Raw genomic sequence first — 18,124 nt, forward strand, 5'->3', positions numbered from 1 at the left:
TTATTCACCTTTATAATACGATTCATAATACCAATTGTCTGTATGAAAAATTATGAAGGGGCTGAAGCCTCCCCAAGCTACCGCTTCTTGGAGTTACCATTGTCTCATCCCACAAAAAAAACATCTCCGACTGTCCGCGGGCCACCCCAAAATTTCCTGTCCTCTTCGGCCCCACTAAAAACCGACTTGAGGGCTACTCAAATTCCCAAGCTCCGGGTCTCTAGAAGAGGTATTTCCTTTTACTCCCGTGCATTGGTCATAGAGGGAGGGGTGCTAGAGTCAGCCCCTGCCAAATCCGGGGGGAGGGGCGAAGGTCAGCCGCGGCCTTACTAAGGCTTCCTTCAACCCCGCCTTGCCTGCCATTCAAGTTCCGAATTTTCGCAGTACTGGTTGAAGTTTTACTTTGACCCGCCTCCGTCACTCACCTGATTAGATGTTTATGAGTCAAAGGGCGGGGTCATGAGGGTGTCGCAATTTTACTGGTGAACATATACGCCTGTCGACAGTGTACCGCCCCCTGTCTCGGGGAACTCGCTCGTCAATGGCTCGTCACCTCGTCCATCTTCAAGGATTCCCTTTCCATATTGGCCTAGGGTCCTGCCTGTCCAATCCCTGGCTTGTTCTCGTTGGTGACAGCGCCGAAAGAGACCCGCCTTTCTCCAGAGGATTGGCCGATCAGTGCACACAGAACCCACCCTTGATGGTAGGCGGGTAATCGTGCTATTGGCCGGGGCCCCCGCCCCAGGGCGAAGAGGAGGAGGAGGAGGGGCAGGAGGGTTTGGTTGAGCTGCGGCTGTTTGTCTGTTCGACACAGGCTTGGGCCCGACGGGGGAGACGGAGCCCCAGGTACCGGGCTGATGGAGCCCAGAAGGGCAGGGGCGGAGGCGCCCGGGAGAGGAAAGCGGCCTGGCCTGAGGGCAGAGGCGGGTCTGGGCCTCAGCGATGGGGTTAGAGTGGCCCACTGGAGAGGGGAAAAGGGGGCCGGGCCCCGGCAGGCCTAATGGGGGCGCTGAGGAGGGGGCCAGGCGGGCTGGGAGCCCGAAGTTGGTGAGTCCGGGTTCTGCCGGTGGCCAGACTGGGGGCCTGCGCGCGAGGCCCGGGGCTGGTGTAAGGGCAGGGGCAGGCCTCATTGAGCTGCGCCGAAAGGGAGGAGCTGGGGGAAAGGGCTGGGGCAGCGGGTGAGGTAAGCCCCTCTGCCGGGAGGTGCGGAGGGGTCAGTCCTGACGCCCGGCCCCGAGAGTATCGAGGGCTGGGCTCTGGCTCTCGAGATGTTTAATGGGAAGGGCCGGAGAAGGGTTCTTAGTTGGGTAAGAGGCATTCTTTTTTCAGGGAAAGTGACTATTATGAAAATAACCAGCCCAGAGCCGAGCTGAGAGAGGGATTTGGGTTCAGAGAGGGAGAACTGAGGCAAACGAAGAAAGCTTTCCTAATCTACAAGGCTAAAATAGTTGGGGAAATGGAAGGAGGGCCTGGTATCAGTTATGGGAGCTTCTGGGAATGCTCAAGGGTGGGCTGGAGGCACTGGGGCTTGGGAGGACTCACTCTTTTGTTTCCATTAGTGTTGAGATGTGGTAACTTGAAGTTTTTTTAGTACACCCAGGGAAGCCAATGAAGACAAAAGCAATTTATTTTCTGTGACTTTTGGCTCTTCCAAACTCAGCCTGTATACCTTCCCTTGGCCTCAGCTAGTTTAGGGTGCAGTCTCTGTTTCTTCTTACCAGCCTCAGCTGGTTTAGAGTGCAGTCCTGTGAAAAAGCTAAGAAGTTGGATTAGGGGATGTTCGTTTGTTTTCCCAGTGAATAATGTGGTCTATAGTGGATACCATATCTGACCTAGAAGTGGGGAGTCAGCTATCTCATTATCTGCACTAGAAAAAGGGGCTTAGGGATTCCCCAGCCACCAAGAGATCTTCTGACCATAGTTGGTGAAACTTTTGTGGGACTTAGACTTGGGTATTTCCCAGGCAGGTAATGGTTAGGTGGAACCAAGCCTGGAAATAGGAGGTGATATCACTGAGGAAGAGATTTAGGGAAGAGAAATTCCATTCCAAAAGGTTGGCATCACCCCTGTTCTTTGTCTGCTTCTCAGGAGCCCATGTTTCTGTGCCATAGAAATAGCAAACAGTAAGGCACTTGGGAAAGGGGGTGAGTAAAGAAAAAGAAGATAGACAGGAGTCCCCTCCTCCCATATGTTTTTAATGGTCTGCTAACCTTCCTAGTCCCCCATAGATTGGAGCTTATTGGATTTTCCCTTATTATACTTCCTCCCTTTTATACCACTGTAGTTTGTAACTACATTTCTTCTTAATTTCAGAAGTAATATGTACATATTTTTAAATATTCAAGCTGTACAGAAGTGTAAAAAGTGTAAATCCTACACATACCTCATTCATTATAGTTCATCCAGAAAGGTCAGAGATAAGAGACAGCAGATCATAATAATCTTGCTTTGCTTTGGGGGATGTGCCACCAAAAGCAATTCTGTTTTCATTTCAGTTCATTTTCAATTCTGTTCCCAGCAAGCTCTAGTCTCTCATTCAGTTTTCGCTTCTGAGGTGATAACTCTGTTACTTACTGTGCTCCTTTCACATTTCTTTTTGTCGTCTATCAAATTCAGACAAGCACAGTGCTGTACTCTGAGTTATCCCTCACCTTTTTAAACACACATACACCCAGTTGTGCACTGGGTATCCTAGGAAATGCCCACATATCTGGCCAAAACTTTTTTTTATGGGCAGGAAATAAACATTAAGGTAAATCATTTTGTTTGGAAGAACTCTTGGCATCTGCTAAGATGAGGAATTTGAGACCTCTATCTTCTGGTTCATGGTCTCTGCATGTTTAGATTCTATGACTGTCCCTTCATTATCCCAAGAGATGATGATGATTCTAAGGGGCCCTTGTGCCTGTCTTTCTGTGAGAAGCTTCCAAGTTTCTCTGGATTTGAAATTGGTTGTCCTCTAAACCTCAGTTCAGCTGGGACATTTCATACTACCACCTTATTAATTGAATTTGTCCTTACTGGCTTTAGAAGCCTTCTAATGTGCCCAGCCTTTGTACAGTGCCCTCAGAAACCTCAATTGTTGTCCCCCCAGGAGCTTTTATCTCCTCTTCTGCAAAGCCAGTTCTAGAGAAAATTGTAGGAGTGTGTGTTGTTAATCCTTTCTAAACTGCCATTGTCTTTTGCACCTTCCGCTTAATTAAAGCCTACCTTTAAGAAATGATTTGCTCTATATTAAGGCATAAATAACAAATAATCACTTAAAGTATTAATTCTTCCAGGGGTTTAAGTTTCATAAGAGCAAGCTAAGGAGTGGAATTATCAATATAGAATTTCAAACATAAACCTGGAGTTACAAAAATATATTTGGAGAAGAGGGCTTTCTCATTGCCCGTGAAGTCAGGGGTTGTTATCTTCTAACTCTTATTTTGCCCAGGAGCAAAGATTGCTCTTCTGAAGTGTTCCTGTTTGTATGCATCAATATGAATTTGCCTTTGCAGGAGGCATAGAGTAGGAGAAGCAAGTGTATATAGCTCCTATTCTTAAGGCATTTCAGATTGGAAAGTAACCAAAGTGTGAGACAATGAACTTAAAATAAGGAAATGCAACAGCCCTCTAGGAGGAAGGATACCTTAAAACCCCACACAATACACTCCCACTTCCCAAGGGTGTTTTAGGAAAGGTTTAGTCATTGACTGAGCAGTAACTGAGCTGAGTAAAGAGCCACCCAGGTGAGCAAAGTCTATGCAGATTTCTGGGCCAGGTTGGAGCTTCTGTTTAGGGACAATGGGGACTTTTTCAGAGTGTTCTCAAGCTCTGTGATGATATTTTTTTTTTTTAATTTGTGTTTCTTAAGTTCAGAAATTAATAGAGATAATGACCCAAAGTTTTTTGAACACTTAACATCAACTGAAAATTCAGGGAACTTTGTATTTAGCCACAGTTGCTTCAGCGCTAGGGTGGGAGGGCCACATATTGGGTGTGATTAGGCCATCTGAGGCATAGTAACGGGTGACAGGAAAAGCAGTTAACCCATGTGAGTTGCAACAGTACCTTGTGGGCTGGGTCCTAAGGGGGCCCTCCATCCAAGGGAGATCACAAAGAGGCCAGAGTGAGAATTGGTTCTCTGCAGCCTATTAAAAACATTCCCAAATGGAACTGAATAAGAGGCTCCCTAGATGGCATGAAGGGTGAGGAGTAGATAGAGGAGAGAAGCAGGATTGCTTTGGCCTTAATTTAGGGAGCATTTAATGAGCACCTACTAGTGATCAGCCATTGTGCTCTGCACATAAAAAAGTCACACTTTTTGAGACGTTCATAATTTAGCAGAGCAGACAGACACAAACAACTCACATGATGTAATAAATGATGTGATAGGAAAGCAGTCTTAATACTGTGGATCACAGAGGAAGCAGTGATGAATATTGCTAGGGGGAGAGAGTAATTATGCAATTTCACAGAGAAGGTGACATTGGAGCTTGGCCTTAAAAGATACATTAGGAGTTTACTAGGCCGACAATGTGGGGAAGGGTATTCCAGTCTTTCCCAGGTCGATAATAGAGAGCTGTACACCATGCTCACAGAGATAAGTATGTGCTCTGCCTCTTAGGGAAATACAAGAGAGAAGGTGGGGGAAGTGACTCGTTGGATGACATTGGATGAACACAATGAAAGAGCTGAGCCAAATAGTGGAACTCTCAATTAAAGATTTTGGTAATTTGGGGTCTAAACAAAGTTGGAAAGTTGAAGATATGTACTGGCTTCTGTCCTATCTTACTGAGTAAATCTCTCACATTAATTCCAAGGCCCAAAGAATCCTGCAAAAGTTACCACTTATTTCCCTATCACCTTCCATTACATTGCTTATTTCAACCATCCTGGCAGGGGTTGGTCAAGACCTTCTAGAAAGGCATAATAATGAGTCCTTTTGTCAGAAGGATATGGGACGGGATCCCAGTTCCCAGGGAAGGCCTAGGTGTCCTAACTTTTTAGTCCCAAAGGAAGTACTTATCTAAACTGAATAGAGAGGTAGAAACTATCTAAGCTCTTGTTCCTGTCCTGGTGTCCTCTTTAGAGTTCAGCATCTCCTGCTTCCTTAAGTATAGTGGTATAATAGTACTGTGTTTCCCTGAAAATAAGACCTAGACGGACAGTCAGCTCTAATGCATCTTTTGGAGCAAAAATTAATGAAAGACCCGATCTTATTTTACTATAATATAAGATTGGGTCTTATATAACATAATATAATACCGGGTCTTATAGTAATTTTTGCTCCAAAAGATGCATTAGAGCTGATTGTCCGGCTAGGTCTTATTTTCGGGTAAACACGGCAGCAAGAGAACCTGACCAGGAGTACTGGCTAGAAGGAGATTTGCTCCTAAGCAGCTGTGTGATAGCTATCTGCATGGTAACACTTGGCAAGTTCATTAATTTTATGTGCCTTGGTTTCTTCACCTGTAAAATACAGAGACTGGCCTAGATGACTTCTAGACTTGCCTCTTATCTGGCAAACAGGCTTTATGGGGCTGACATTTGGGAGTGGGCTAGACTCCAGTGGCTATATACTTGGAACTCTGTCTCTATTGATAAGTGATAGTCTCATATGTAGTTGGCATAGGGACTCAAAGCTACCACGTGGCAGGGGGCTTGAGGAATGGAGTCTTGCTCTAGCTGGGATTGGCAGGCTGAGAAACCTTCCTATTCACAGTTTCCTGTGCTGCTGGGAGAGCTGCCCACACTAAGGAACTTGCCCCTTCACCTCCCCATTGGGCTGATGTCATTGCCAAGCCTCAATCCTCCCTAGTTAATGGTCATTTGATAAACCATTCTTGTGGAGCTGCACTTCTAAGTGAAGTTAAATCAGATTTGTTCTGTTCTGAACTGAGAGGATTAAAAGAATAACCTCTCCCCTTTTTTTGCCTCAGGTTTTTTGCCTCAGGTTTGAAGGTAATAATCATCATACCGCTTGACTGGTTGACTATGATTTATTCTTTGCCTTTGAATGGATCATTTGCCCACTGTCAACTCTTAGCAAAAAATCACCACCTATTAGAATAGGGGAGAAATCAATTGAATCTTATACATATTATTTCATTTCTGTACCCCTGATCTTTTGAAAGTCTAGCTACGAGTATTGCGTAAAAAACAATACCCTTATAAACATGTTGGGATTAAAGATCAAGGCACAGAGATGGGCAGCTCATCAATTGAACAGGAAGGTAGGACATATTGAGGGTGACACATTGGAGTGGGAGGTAGTCTTTTCTAACACAGTAGTTACCCATATCTGATAATCCAAAGTTGCTTAGTAGCAAGAAAGTTTGCTGATCATGTCTGAGCTCTGGCTTGACTTAGCTTCTGGGGTTAGTGACAAGGGCTTTGCAACCCAGAGTGTGTCTGTGACTTTCCTGTTTTCACACTTCCCCAACTCCTGCTGTTTTCCCAGGCCTGGAGTGATGTATCTGCCCGTGAGAATTCAGCCCATTCTAACTCCCATGTTTTCATTTTGTGGAGTAGTAATGTTGAAGCTTAGTGTTCTGCTCTTTGGATCACATGCTTTGAAATAGATAAAAATGTGAGAGAATAAGTTGCAAAATCTAGTAACTTTGCTGTTGTTTCTTAAAAGTGTAATATACCATGTTTCCCTGAAAATAAGACCTAACCAGAAAATAAGCCCTAGCATGATTTTTCAGGGTGACATCCCCTGAACATAAGCCCTAATGCGCCTTTTGGAGCAAAAATTAATATAAGCCTCGGTCTTATTTTCAGGGGAAACAGTATGTATGTCATCTAAAAGAACTTGATCAGCTTATCATCTGCAGTTTTTTTTCCCCCTGTGGTGTCATCTGTTTTAAAGTATAAAGTTTTATGATGGCCTGTCCTCTTTTTGTATGAAACAGTGTATATGAAGTGCCACATAAACGTGTTTTTAAAAGTAATTCATCCTCACAGATGGTGAGAAGCCCTAAGATAAACAATTTTCTTAAATGTACCCAGAACTTTGGAATTGAATTCATATTCTGCTCTTTGCTTTCACTTCTCCCCTCCATTCCAATCCTTATAGATAAGGAAGCTGAGGCTCAGAAACAGAAAGGGAGTGAATAGCCTAAGATCGCAGTGGGTTAATTGGCAAAGCAGAGAATAAAACTCACGTTTGCCCAATTCCAAAGCCCTTACCACTGCACAGGAGAGCCTGTTGTTTAGTTTGGCTTCCCATTTTCATAATTGCTCCATAACTTTGGTAGCAGGGTTGGAGAATCCTCTGACCCCTGGAGAGCTGTACTCAGCCCTCATCTTAATTTCATCTAGGAGTAAAATTAACCACGGCCTATAGGCTGGCCAGAGAGGAGACTTCCTCCCATCCCTACTAACCCATCTTTCAGTGTCAGCCCTCTCCAAAGCAGTGTTTTTAAAACTTTTTTGATCACAACTCATTTTTTAAAAAATTTTACATCATAATTCAGTGTATGTACATACACACACATGAAATATTTTCACAGAGTCCTACCCTTATTATTTGCAGTACACTTATTATTATTTTTTAATATACTGATCATAGTCACTACTGGCTTACTGCCACAGTTTGAGAAACACTATTCTAAGGGTTTGAGGATGAAAACAGCTAAAGAACTGACATTGGTTAAGAAGCTAATTAATACTGATTCTTAGAGTACTGGTTCCCAGAATTTTGGATTTCATAGACTGATTAATTTAAATTGGGGCAGTTTTATTTTTCCAAGTAAGGATATTTGGAAAGCTTATCGACACACCATTTTTTAAAGCACTTTTAAAAAAAAGTTGTTTAGAAAACTATTTTTAAATATATATTTCCTGTTAAAAAAGAATTATGTAGAATGAAAAAAATCTGAGTCTTCCACGTAGCGTTTTCCTCAATCCCATTCACCTCAGAGGTAACTACTGTTAACAGATGGGTGTGTATCCTTCCATACATTTTTCTATGCAGAATTTTGTTTTCTTTTATAGAAATAGGACCCAACCAGGTGTTTTTGTTGTACAACTTTTTTTTTCTTCACAATAGGCTTTAGAGGTTTTCCCATAAATATATATATATATATATATATTTACCTTTGAGAGAAAATTGATTCTAAGAAAAGTTAAAAATTTTGTTATAAAGGAAACTTCTCCTCCCCCGACTCAGGTTCAAGCCGTTGTTTCTCAGTCTAGTTGTGTAGGACACAGCTCCCTGGCCCATGCTGGTCTTATGAGCCTTGCCCATCCCCCATCCCCCCAGGCACTCGGTCACCCGTCATCGGTCGGGTCCGCTCATAGCGGCTCACGGCAGCTCTTGCCGGTTGCCGGCCGCTCACGGTAGCCCACGGTAGCCCACGGTAGCCCACAGCGGCAGGCGGCAGCACTCAGCCTCCCAGCTCCAGGGAGAGCTGTTGTTCACAATCTTAACTGTAGAGGGCTCAGCTCACTGGCCCATGTGGGAATCGAACCGGTGACCTACCTGAGCCACAGGGCTGGCCCCGGAAACTCTTAAAATGAGTAAATTTAGCTCTATAAAATACTTTCTGTATCATCTTTAATCATTTCCTCAGAGACCAGTGAAAACTTCCTAACAAAATGGCACATGTGTATCTGGATTGTTAGGACTCACTGGCCTCGGGGACTACAGAACACCCAGCAGGATCAGAGTAATTTGTTCCACTCTAGTCTGCTTTGGGACTCTTCTGAGTTCTCACTTCTGTCTCATTCCTCTGCTAACTTTCTCTTTATACTTTTGTTTTTTCTCTACCTTTTTCATATCATGGCTGCTTTTTGGGACTATATAGATAACAAGTACTGAATTATACTTTAGTATACTAAATTGATCTTTCTGTCAATGAGGGATACTAAATAACAGTACCTATCTTATTTATTAGCACTATGCTAAATACATCTTTCACTTAATCCTCACAGCCACTCTATGAAGTGGGTATTTTTTCCATTTTATAAAGGTGGAAGGTAAGCATCAGGCAGAGAAATTTTTTTTTCATATTAATAATCTCATTTGAGCACTTTATGTCAAATACTTAAGTTCTCTATCTGTGTTATCCAACCCTCACAACAACCTTAAAAAGTAGGTGCTCATAAGGCTATTGTCCATTTTACAGATGAGGAAATGGGTGCACAGATAAGATGTAGTAACTTGCCCAAAGTTTCGCAGCTAGTAAGAACTGTAAAATAAACCCAGTCAGTTGGACTCCACATTCTTTGTTCCTCTGCGCTGCCTACCTCCTGTATGCTTTTTCTCTCTTTACTAGGATTGCAGAGATTTTTAACCCTGATTTGACTCCAAAGCAACTTGCTACAGTGACAAAACATTTCCCTACATATACCATAGACTATGATGTTTGTAGAGTCACTAGAATTAACCTTGGGAAAGATTAATTTGAACACGCAAACTACAACCCAAGCAATGCTTAGGGTTTTTTTTTTTTTTTTTTTTAATTTTTATTTGGGGAACAGTGTGTTTCTCCAGGGCCCATCAGTTCCAAGTCATTGTCCTTCAGTCTAGTTGTGGAGGGTGCAGCTCAGCTCCAAGTCCAGGCACTGTTTTCAATCTTTAGTTGCAGGGGGGTGCAGCCCACTATCCCATGTGGGAATTGAACCGGCAACCTTGTTGTTGAGAGTTCGCGCTCTAACCAACTGAGCCATCTGCCCCCCCCCAGCAGCTCGTTGCCTTCAATCTAGTTGCAGTGGGTGTAGCTCACTGGCCCATGTAGGTATCGAACCAGCAAGCCTATTGTTCAGAGCTTGTGCTCTAACCAACTGAGCCATCTGGCCACCCCAAGCAATGCTTAGGTTTTAGAGAGAGGTTTTGCATGCTCTGATCATACTAACTCTACTTTGAATCTCATAATTCCTTTCCCCTCAGAGTCAGGATGATGAAATATATTCAGGTTTGGATGATTAGACACTCCCAAAATCCCAACTTCTCTCTCTCTGTCTCCTCCTCCACCACCAGCTTTCCTAGCCTCTTGGAAGGTAGAAAAGGTCGTTCAGTTTATTCTTTTCATCAAATATTTATTGCTTGAAGACTTATCCCCTACACCATCCTCTGGAGACTCCTGCATGTGTTTAGAAGGTACACCTTTTTTTCTCTGCCTCTATTTTGGAGGGTTACAGCTGTTAGGTCCATTTAGTGTGGAGGGCAGTCTAATCCCTAAGCACCAGGAAGACAGCTGCAAGTTGAGAGCAGGTCAAGCCTACTGACTCTTAGACTTGAGAGACTTTCAGATGTAGAGAGGTGGCAGAAGCAAAGTGAAAGACTTGACACCAAATGTGGTTAGCTGATTGTGTTTCTCTACTCACTTTTGACCAGAAATGAGAAAGGATAGATTTTCTGGCAATTGGATCCTGGTTAGATTTTCAGAAATGTCAAGAAGAGTGGTCATATATGAAGGATACAGCACCTCTCTACTCTTCGGAGGGGTGATTTAGCCCACACCCCTAGAGTGAATCTCTCATTTTGAAAACTAGACAAAAGGGGCAGGGGAAGAAAAAGAACAGCCCCAGGATACCAAGGAAATACTGGGGATCTAGGGTACTTGGTGTCTCTCGGTGTTCTTCAGGACAACTAAAAGTTGATCAATTTACTATTCTTTAAAGGCCTGGTGGGGAATTAATGAGAGATTAAAAACTTCTCTCAGTTTTCAGTCTCTCATTTCAGCTTCCTTGGCAGTTTGGGATTATATATTATATGGTAGGGCAAACTATTTCAGATGTAATTCTTATTGTTCCCCACTTATACTACTCAGTGTCAGCTGCCTGGAACCCTCTTAGTGTATAACCTTTTAATGGTGGATGAATATAAGCGTTAAATCTCATAGGAGCACAGAAACAAAGAGAGTCTATCCTTTGTCTAAAAAGTGATTGTAGCTAAAATGACCCTGTGTTTAATTTTACCACTTTTCTTCTTGCAGGACTGTTGAAGCCTGGAAGTCCCCTCCCCTCCCCCCTTCCCCCTTTGCCGCTTTGTGGCATCCCCTTCCCTCTACCCTTTCCCACTCTTATAATCTAGCCATGACTAGCAGAAGCACAGCCCGGCCCAATGGGCAGCCCCAGGCCAGCAAAATATGCCAGTTCAAATTGGTCCTGCTGGGTGAATCTGCAGTGGGGAAGTCTAGCCTGGTATTACGTTTTGTCAAAGGGCAGTTCCATGAGTACCAGGAGAGCACCATTGGAGGTAAGTATCTCAGGGAAAGAAGAGATTCAATGCTTACTATGGCTTTTGAAGGGAGATCTAGGGACCTGACTCTGAAGCTGGCTGTCTTAGCTCCCTGGAATAAAAATTCTTTATAAAATGGGGGGGGGGGGGGGGCAGCTATAATGCCAAAAAGCAGGTATATATATTCATCCTCGAGCTTCTTACAAGAAGTTGACCTTTGTGTATCAATAAACTCACTAATTTTTCATCTGTCTCCCTCCTCCCACTCTCATCTTAATCCCAATGAAATCCATTTGAGGGTCGGCTCCAGCAGCGTTGGTTTGGAGCGGTGATTCGTAATCAGAGATGCACATGAAAATCATCTGGGGAGCATTTTCATCCTATGCATGCTGGGCCCTACCCTGGATTTACTGATTAGTATTGGAGGCTGGGCATGTGTGTTTGGAAAAGCTCCTTAGATGATTCTGATGCACACATCTGGTAAACCAGGCTGAAACTAAATACAAAAGATAAAGGGCATCTGCCTTTCCCACCTTTGCTACCTTCTCGATGCCACTAACCCCAAAATAGGGTGCTAATTCAGTAAAGGATCATTTATGAGAACTGCGATGTTACTACTTGACATCTTGGAAATGTGTTCTGGGACCAGCAAAAGATTTATGAAAAAGTAACAGCCAAATAACATTGATAACGATGGGACCTCCCATTAAGCTTTAAAATCTTCTAATCAGTTCTCGATGGGACTTTTATCTGAAGCTTATTATCGCCGTCATTATCTCTTATTCTGTTTTGCTTAGAAGAGGGATGACTCTGGTATTTCTATCTTTCTTTCTGTCCCTCGTAATTTATGATATGTGCGCATTCCTTAGTAAGAGAAACTTCTGGTAGGTAGGACTTAGCCAAGAGTGGTCTTAATTCTGATTCCAGGATCTATATAGAAAGAGGAGAATGCTAAACCTTTTCTTGTAGCTGAATAGCCTGGGTTGTGACTGGTCTTAGAATCAGAGTGGAGATACTGTGAAGTGGGGTGGGACGTTCCCATTCATCCTCTCACAACTTCTCCATTCTCTCATCCACAGCGGCCTTCCTCACCCAGTCTGTTTGCCTAGATGACACAACAGTCAAGTTTGAGATCTGGGACACAGCTGGGCAGGAGCGATACCATAGCTTGGCCCCCATGTACTACCGAGGTGCCCAAGCTGCCATTGTGGTTTATGACATTACTAATCAGGTAAGTGGGCTGAGAAGGTTATCTTTGTGTTTATCTATAGGAATTAAATTAGGTGGGGGAAAGAAATCAGGTTCTTGATATAGTAAAATAAGAATACAGATTATATATACTTCCAAGTGCTGAGAAGACAGCATAATGAATTATCAGAGACGGGTGGGTTCAGTGAGGGAAAGCCGCCTGCAGAGGACTGGGTTTTGAAGGTGACGGGCCTGGATTGGCAGTCACTCCAGCCCACCCATTTTCTTCCTCATATTTTCATAGGAAACCTTCGCCCGAGCGAAGACATGGGTAAAGGAGCTCCAGCGACAGGCCAGTCCTAGCATCGTTATTGCCTTGGCAGGGAACAAAGCTGACCTGGCCAACAAGCGCATGGTGGAGTATGAAGTAAGGTGGCCCATAGAGTCCCTCCCTAACACACTTGCCCTGTGCTTGGGACCTCTTTTTGTCCAAATCTACCCTCTCTGGAAACCTCATCTGAGGACATTCGTCATCTCATTTCCCAGTTCTGCACCATGTTAAATAAAGTGACACTGTGACCTTTATGACAACCAGGAGATTTTAGAGGAGTCAGAAGAAAATTCTAGAGCAGAGGGGTAGAGAGTATCAGCTGTGGGGGTACCAGTGTGAAAACAGGAAGGAGGGAGCAATTGAAATGAGGTAAGGGACTATTCAAGTGTTAGAACCCAAAGGCCCCCACCCAGCTTACTGTCTCTCTTGTAATTAAGATTCCTATCTCTGTTTGTTGCATTAAGTGGTGTAGACCATGAGCTATCCTTGAGGGAGTTGTCACCAGAATATGGGTCCAGGGCCAGCTGGCTCTGAGGGGTAATTAAGGGGAAGGAACCTAGGATATGGCCTAGCTCTGGTGCTACATAGGAGTGGAAAGGCAATACTTGTTCCTACCCTGCGTTCTTAGCCCCACCACACCCCACCTCTTGCAGGAGGCCCAGGCGTATGCAGATGACAACAGCTTATTGTTTATGGAGACTTCAGCCAAGACAGCTATGAACGTGAACGATCTCTTCCTGGCAATAGGTAAGGTCAGAGCAGCCTGAGGTCTTCCTGTGTTTTTCCCTTACCTCTAGGCAAGATCACTAACCCAAGTCATAACGATAGTTGGGAGTGTCTCCTCTTGTGAAAACTTGGGGTATAGAAATACTTGAACTTTTCATTGTGACCTCCATCCTTTAGCTGCAGCTTGAGCCCCCTCATCTTTAATGTAGTTCACAGTGAACCCTCCCCTCTTTAGAACATTCTTTAATGTCTCATATTTCCTCTTTGTCCTACTTCTCCCTCACCCAATAATCTTTTTTGGGGGGATGAGTAACATCTGCCATACTTTGTTCCCTTCTCTTTTTATCTCTAGCTAAGAAGTTGCCAAAGAGTGAACCCCAGAATCTGGGGGGTGCAGCAGGCCGAAGCCGAGGTGTGGATCTCCACGAGCAGTCCCAGCAGAACAAGAGCCAGTGTTGTAGCAACTGAGGGGGTGGCTAGCAGCAAACAAATATGGAGCTAGCACGAGAGCTAAGAAATAACCTCCTTCCCCACCCCTCAGCACACAGCCCCTACGGTAACAGCACACTGAGCCCTGGCTCCCAAGGGCTGCCTCCTGACAGCTCCGTCATGGCACTTTTTAACGCTTCAGCAACCAACACCAGGCAGCTGTTGCCACTGGCCTCCTACCCCTACTCTGGGGCTTGAGGGTCAGGTCCCCCAGGACTTACCTTCCAAAACAAACTTTCTTCACTTTGTACTATAGGTGCAGGACAGTGACCTACTTATCTTTCCTCCTCCCCATTTTTTCAGAAAACATTTTTTTTGTCTTCTGCCCTTCCCCTTCTGCTTTTGGTCAATCCCTGTTCTTGATCTCCTTTTCCTCCTCTCCCCAGGATGGAGAAGGTGGTAAACCCAGGAACTGAGGAAGGAGGTTTCCAGTTCAGTCACAATAAGGGCCCTGGGGAAGAGTTAGGCTCAGAGCAGAAGGGAGTAAGGAAACATTTCCTTTTTGGTTTTCTCATATTTAAAAACACTGTAGTATCCATGAGTTGGTCTTGTGGAGGGTGTTTCTAGGTGGAGTGCGAATGGGAAGGCAAGCTCTCAGGCACCAGGTGGGAGGCGTGTTGTTAGCTAACTGGGCGGAGGGAGGTGGAGGTGGAGGTGCGGTATCTTCTGTGGCCCTGGAACCCTTCCAAGGCCTAGCTTGCCTTCACTCCACCTCCTAGGTGGCTTCTCCCCCTGTAGTGGGGGAGACTCCTGACCCCAGAGTCCTCCAAAGAATCTTCACTGGTTGCCTGCATCTTTGGCTCTGCTGTGATCTAATTGGAGGAGGGACCAGTTTCTGATACCCATCCTCTAATTTATACATATGCATTTTTTTTCTCTCCGGCCTTTAGATGGCCTCAGCCCCAGCCACTATATCCCCCTGCAGTTTGCACTTTAATTGATGGTAGTTCAGTTGGGATACATGTTTTATGGGGGTTTCAATTGATTTACCTGCCCTCTCACCTTTATAATTAAATGGAATCCAAGGTTATATGAGGTTTTGGGAGGTACTGTAGAAAACTACCAGTGGCAGCTACTCAAGCCCAATCTCCACTGCTAACTTCATCCAACTCTGATTCTTAACCTATATTCTTGCCAGTCTAGCTCTGGGTATAGGTTTGCCTTTCCTGCAGAATTAACTGAAACAAATGGAGAGTGGTCTCAGCACAGGCCATGGTAGGGGGTAAAGAGGAGTCAGGCAAAAGAGAGGAGTTTTCTCTCCTTTCCCAGGGTTCATGTTCAATGTGATCCACCCATTACCATGTCTTTAATATTTCCCTGTAAATAGGTATGATCTTTATTCCCACTGTACAGTCTGTTCTGTCCCCCCACCTCCCATCAGGCCCTATTTCTTTTCTCCTTTGTTAGTATTTTCAGTGTAGTCCCTCTATACTTGTCCCTGTATCCATCTCCCATGCAACCAGTGGTTTAATCCATATACCACTAGGGGCTCGCACCACAGAGATCTACTTGTGGCCCCCTCATATCATAATACCTGTTCCTGTGGACAGAGAACAACTGGCACTGAAGGTCCCTCACAACTGTCTCATATCACCAGATGCCATTGGTCCTTTCTAAATCTAGCCTCTCTTCACATCCCTCATTAGGTATTTTAGGATGTCTTTGGGAAGCCATCAAGACAAGAGAGAACTCTAAACTCCTTGTTCTAGCCTAGAGTTTTGGGGAAATTAGTGAAAGTGAGATAGGAAAGGCCTCAGTGACCCAGGATTGGAAACTTTCTGCCCTTTTGGCTTGTAGACTTCCTTCTGCCCCAGAGGAGCTGAGAAATCCATGAAGCTGAGATTCTGAAGGACCCAGCTTAGGTTTTTCCACTTAGGCCTCAATTCCCTTCTTTTTCCAGGGGCAGCCTTAGTTCCCATGGCCCTGAAATACACATACAGTTTCCCTTTCCTTTTCCAGCACCCACCAGCCCCCAACAGTACCCAGTGCATCCTTACAAGTGGAAGAACGAGGATGGCTCTCTTAAGTCTCTTAGAAATGAAGTTCTTTCTCTGTGCAGCTTTTCCCGTGGAGCAGGAGTGAAGATGTTTCATTGCCTTGGGGCTGGGAAACCATTTCTCCAGGCTTCTTCTCCCCTCTCCTGCCCCTTAGGAACAGGAATGGCCTTAGCTTCTGGGTCTATCTGCTGCCTTCCTTCTACTGCCTACCAGCTCTTCTGCTTTCCTTTGAGCTTGGGGATCTTAGTTTCTATTTCCTAGGTCTTCATTTTTTTCTTCTGATCAGTTTTTTTTTTTGGGAGGGGGGAGAGGTCCCTCTTTTTTTTTCTTCTAAGAAAGCATTTGCCTTTTTCCTCATTTCTTCCTCTTCCAACATAACAATCGTGGTAACAATGCGACTGCTGATTTACCGATATATTTAATGTAAGTAAAAAAGGAAAAAAAAAAAAGAAAAGTGTATTGGAGTGTTGTTTCTTTTTTTTAATTTGTCTGTCAGATACTAGAAATTTGGAAGAAAGGGCACCCAATGATGTTTTATTGAATCAGAAACACACTGTCCCATGCATCTTGGTGCTTCCTTATTCCCTTTTATCTTTGCTCTAATAGTGAGATAACCCAATTTGGAAAATAGCCCCTTTATTGCTGTTTAATCATTCCTATTCCCCCGGCCACTAGAGAGCTCATCAAATACGACCATAGCTTAATTTTTTCAGGCCCTCTTAACAGAATGTATATATTGGGGGGAGGTGTCTATGGATCTTTGGGCAGACTGTTGCTGAGACTGGAGAGAGAAGTCGAATTTGTGATTACTTTGAAAAATTTATGCAAAAATTTATGTGCATTTCTCCAGGGAGAGGGTCCTTTGCCTTATTAGTATCTTAAAGGGGACCATGACCTATAGAAGGTTAAAAAAATCACTGAACTAGCATTTTTGATTGATCATGTGGCTTCTACCCCAACAGGAAAATTTTCCTAGATCTCTTATTGTTTCCTACTGTACATGAAGCCCTTCAGTCCGTCACAGTCAAAGTAGGTGTGGGGTGGGGGGGAATGATACAGAGAAAAGATTTGGTATGGTTGCAGGAGTTTTAAATCCCAAAGAACCTGAAGGACATGAAAGAGGACTGGTGCCAGGCAGACCTGGTATTCCAGTCCTGTTGCTGCCAACTTACCAGCGGTGGCCTTGATCAAGTTACTTAACTGCTCTCTGCCTCAGGTCCTTCTGTAAAATAAAAGTTGAAATTTAAGTCATTATGTACAGCATATGTGTAGCACACCTACACCAGGAGGTCACACTTAGTGAGAAGTCTTATCCTTATGGCATCAGACAGTTCCCAGCTGACTTCTCTGTATCCTTGGCCTGAGCTGTTTCTTAAGACTGGTAAGATAGGTCCAGGGTCAGGCCTCTCCAATGATTTAATTGTACACAGTGGAGTTGGAACTCTGTTTCCAAAAATCCCCCTTTCAGTGTCAGTTTCCCATTATGTATATTTCTTAGTAACCCTCCCCACCCCCCGCCCCAATGGCTCTTTGGTTCCTGGTAAAAAGCTCTAGTTCAGTTTAGGAGAGCAGAAAAGGAGGGAAAACAATCGTCCAAAATTAAAGATGACCTGCACTTAAAAAAGTGAGTAAGATTGTAGCTCAACCTTCTGTTCTCTAGAGGGCAGTGTAGATACGTTTGCCCCATGCCCCAGGTTCACAGCCAGCCAATGATAAAAGTTCAGTTCTGCACCAAATGATAAAAGGGTAATAAAAAATTATTTCTATTAGTGTCCTTTACTCTGAGATTATGAGCGATTATAATCTTCCTTATTTAGGGTGTTGAATGTCATTTGTTAAACGATGATTTAAAAAAAACTAAGCAAAATAAATTTTAAAAAATGGCTATTCAGTGTTGGTTCCATAATTTCGGGAAGAATTCGACTAGTCCAAAGAATCTCAAAGTCTAAACCATTATTTAGGCTTCGTTTCTGCTCTCATTCCTGGATAGAAAGGAATGGAGAGCTTGATCGTGTGTTCTAAAAGACAAACAGGGCTGTTGTAGTTGCAACACAGATGTTTGTCAAAAACTAGAGGCGAATCTCACCGCCAGGAGAAAGCGGGCTGGATCCTGAGGTCTCCAGTGAACGCACCTTGAGTCTCAGCTGCAGGGACGGGGCGGGGTCATCTCAAAGTGTCCCACCTCTCAGCCCAACCTTTGGAGTCCTCTTCACATTCCAC

General features: G+C 44.1%; 1 protein-coding gene across 4 annotated transcripts; it reads left to right on the top strand.

Moving 5' to 3' along the window:
- Nucleotides 1–699: 699 nt before the first annotated feature.
- RAB5B (RAB5B, member RAS oncogene family) lies at nucleotides 700–16,358 on the top strand. Of its 4 annotated transcripts, none has more exons than XM_019742356.3 (7): nucleotides 766–846; nucleotides 9,971–10,090; nucleotides 10,929–11,191; nucleotides 12,253–12,404; nucleotides 12,666–12,788; nucleotides 13,346–13,439; nucleotides 13,771–16,358. In XM_019742356.3, exons 3-7 carry the CDS (start codon nucleotides 11,029–11,031, stop codon nucleotides 13,884–13,886), a joined length of 648 nt encoding a protein of 215 aa, XP_019597915.1. In that variant the 5' UTR covers nucleotides 766–846; nucleotides 9,971–10,090; nucleotides 10,929–11,028; the 3' UTR covers nucleotides 13,887–16,358. The 4 variants fall into 4 exon arrangements, with proteins under 4 accessions (XP_019597914.1, XP_019597915.1, XP_019597913.1 ...); XM_074325584.2 differs by having other exon boundaries at nucleotides 835–1,047; XM_019742355.3 differs by lacking the exon at nucleotides 9,971–10,090 and having other exon boundaries at nucleotides 700–846.
- Nucleotides 16,359–18,124: the final 1,766 nt, after the last annotated feature.

Source organism: Rhinolophus sinicus, chromosome 1, assembly GCF_057876585.1.
Source record: "Rhinolophus sinicus isolate RSI-liver-muscle chromosome 1, RSI-T2T, whole genome shotgun sequence".
Taxonomy (NCBI): Eukaryota; Metazoa; Chordata; class Mammalia; order Chiroptera; family Rhinolophidae; genus Rhinolophus; species Rhinolophus sinicus.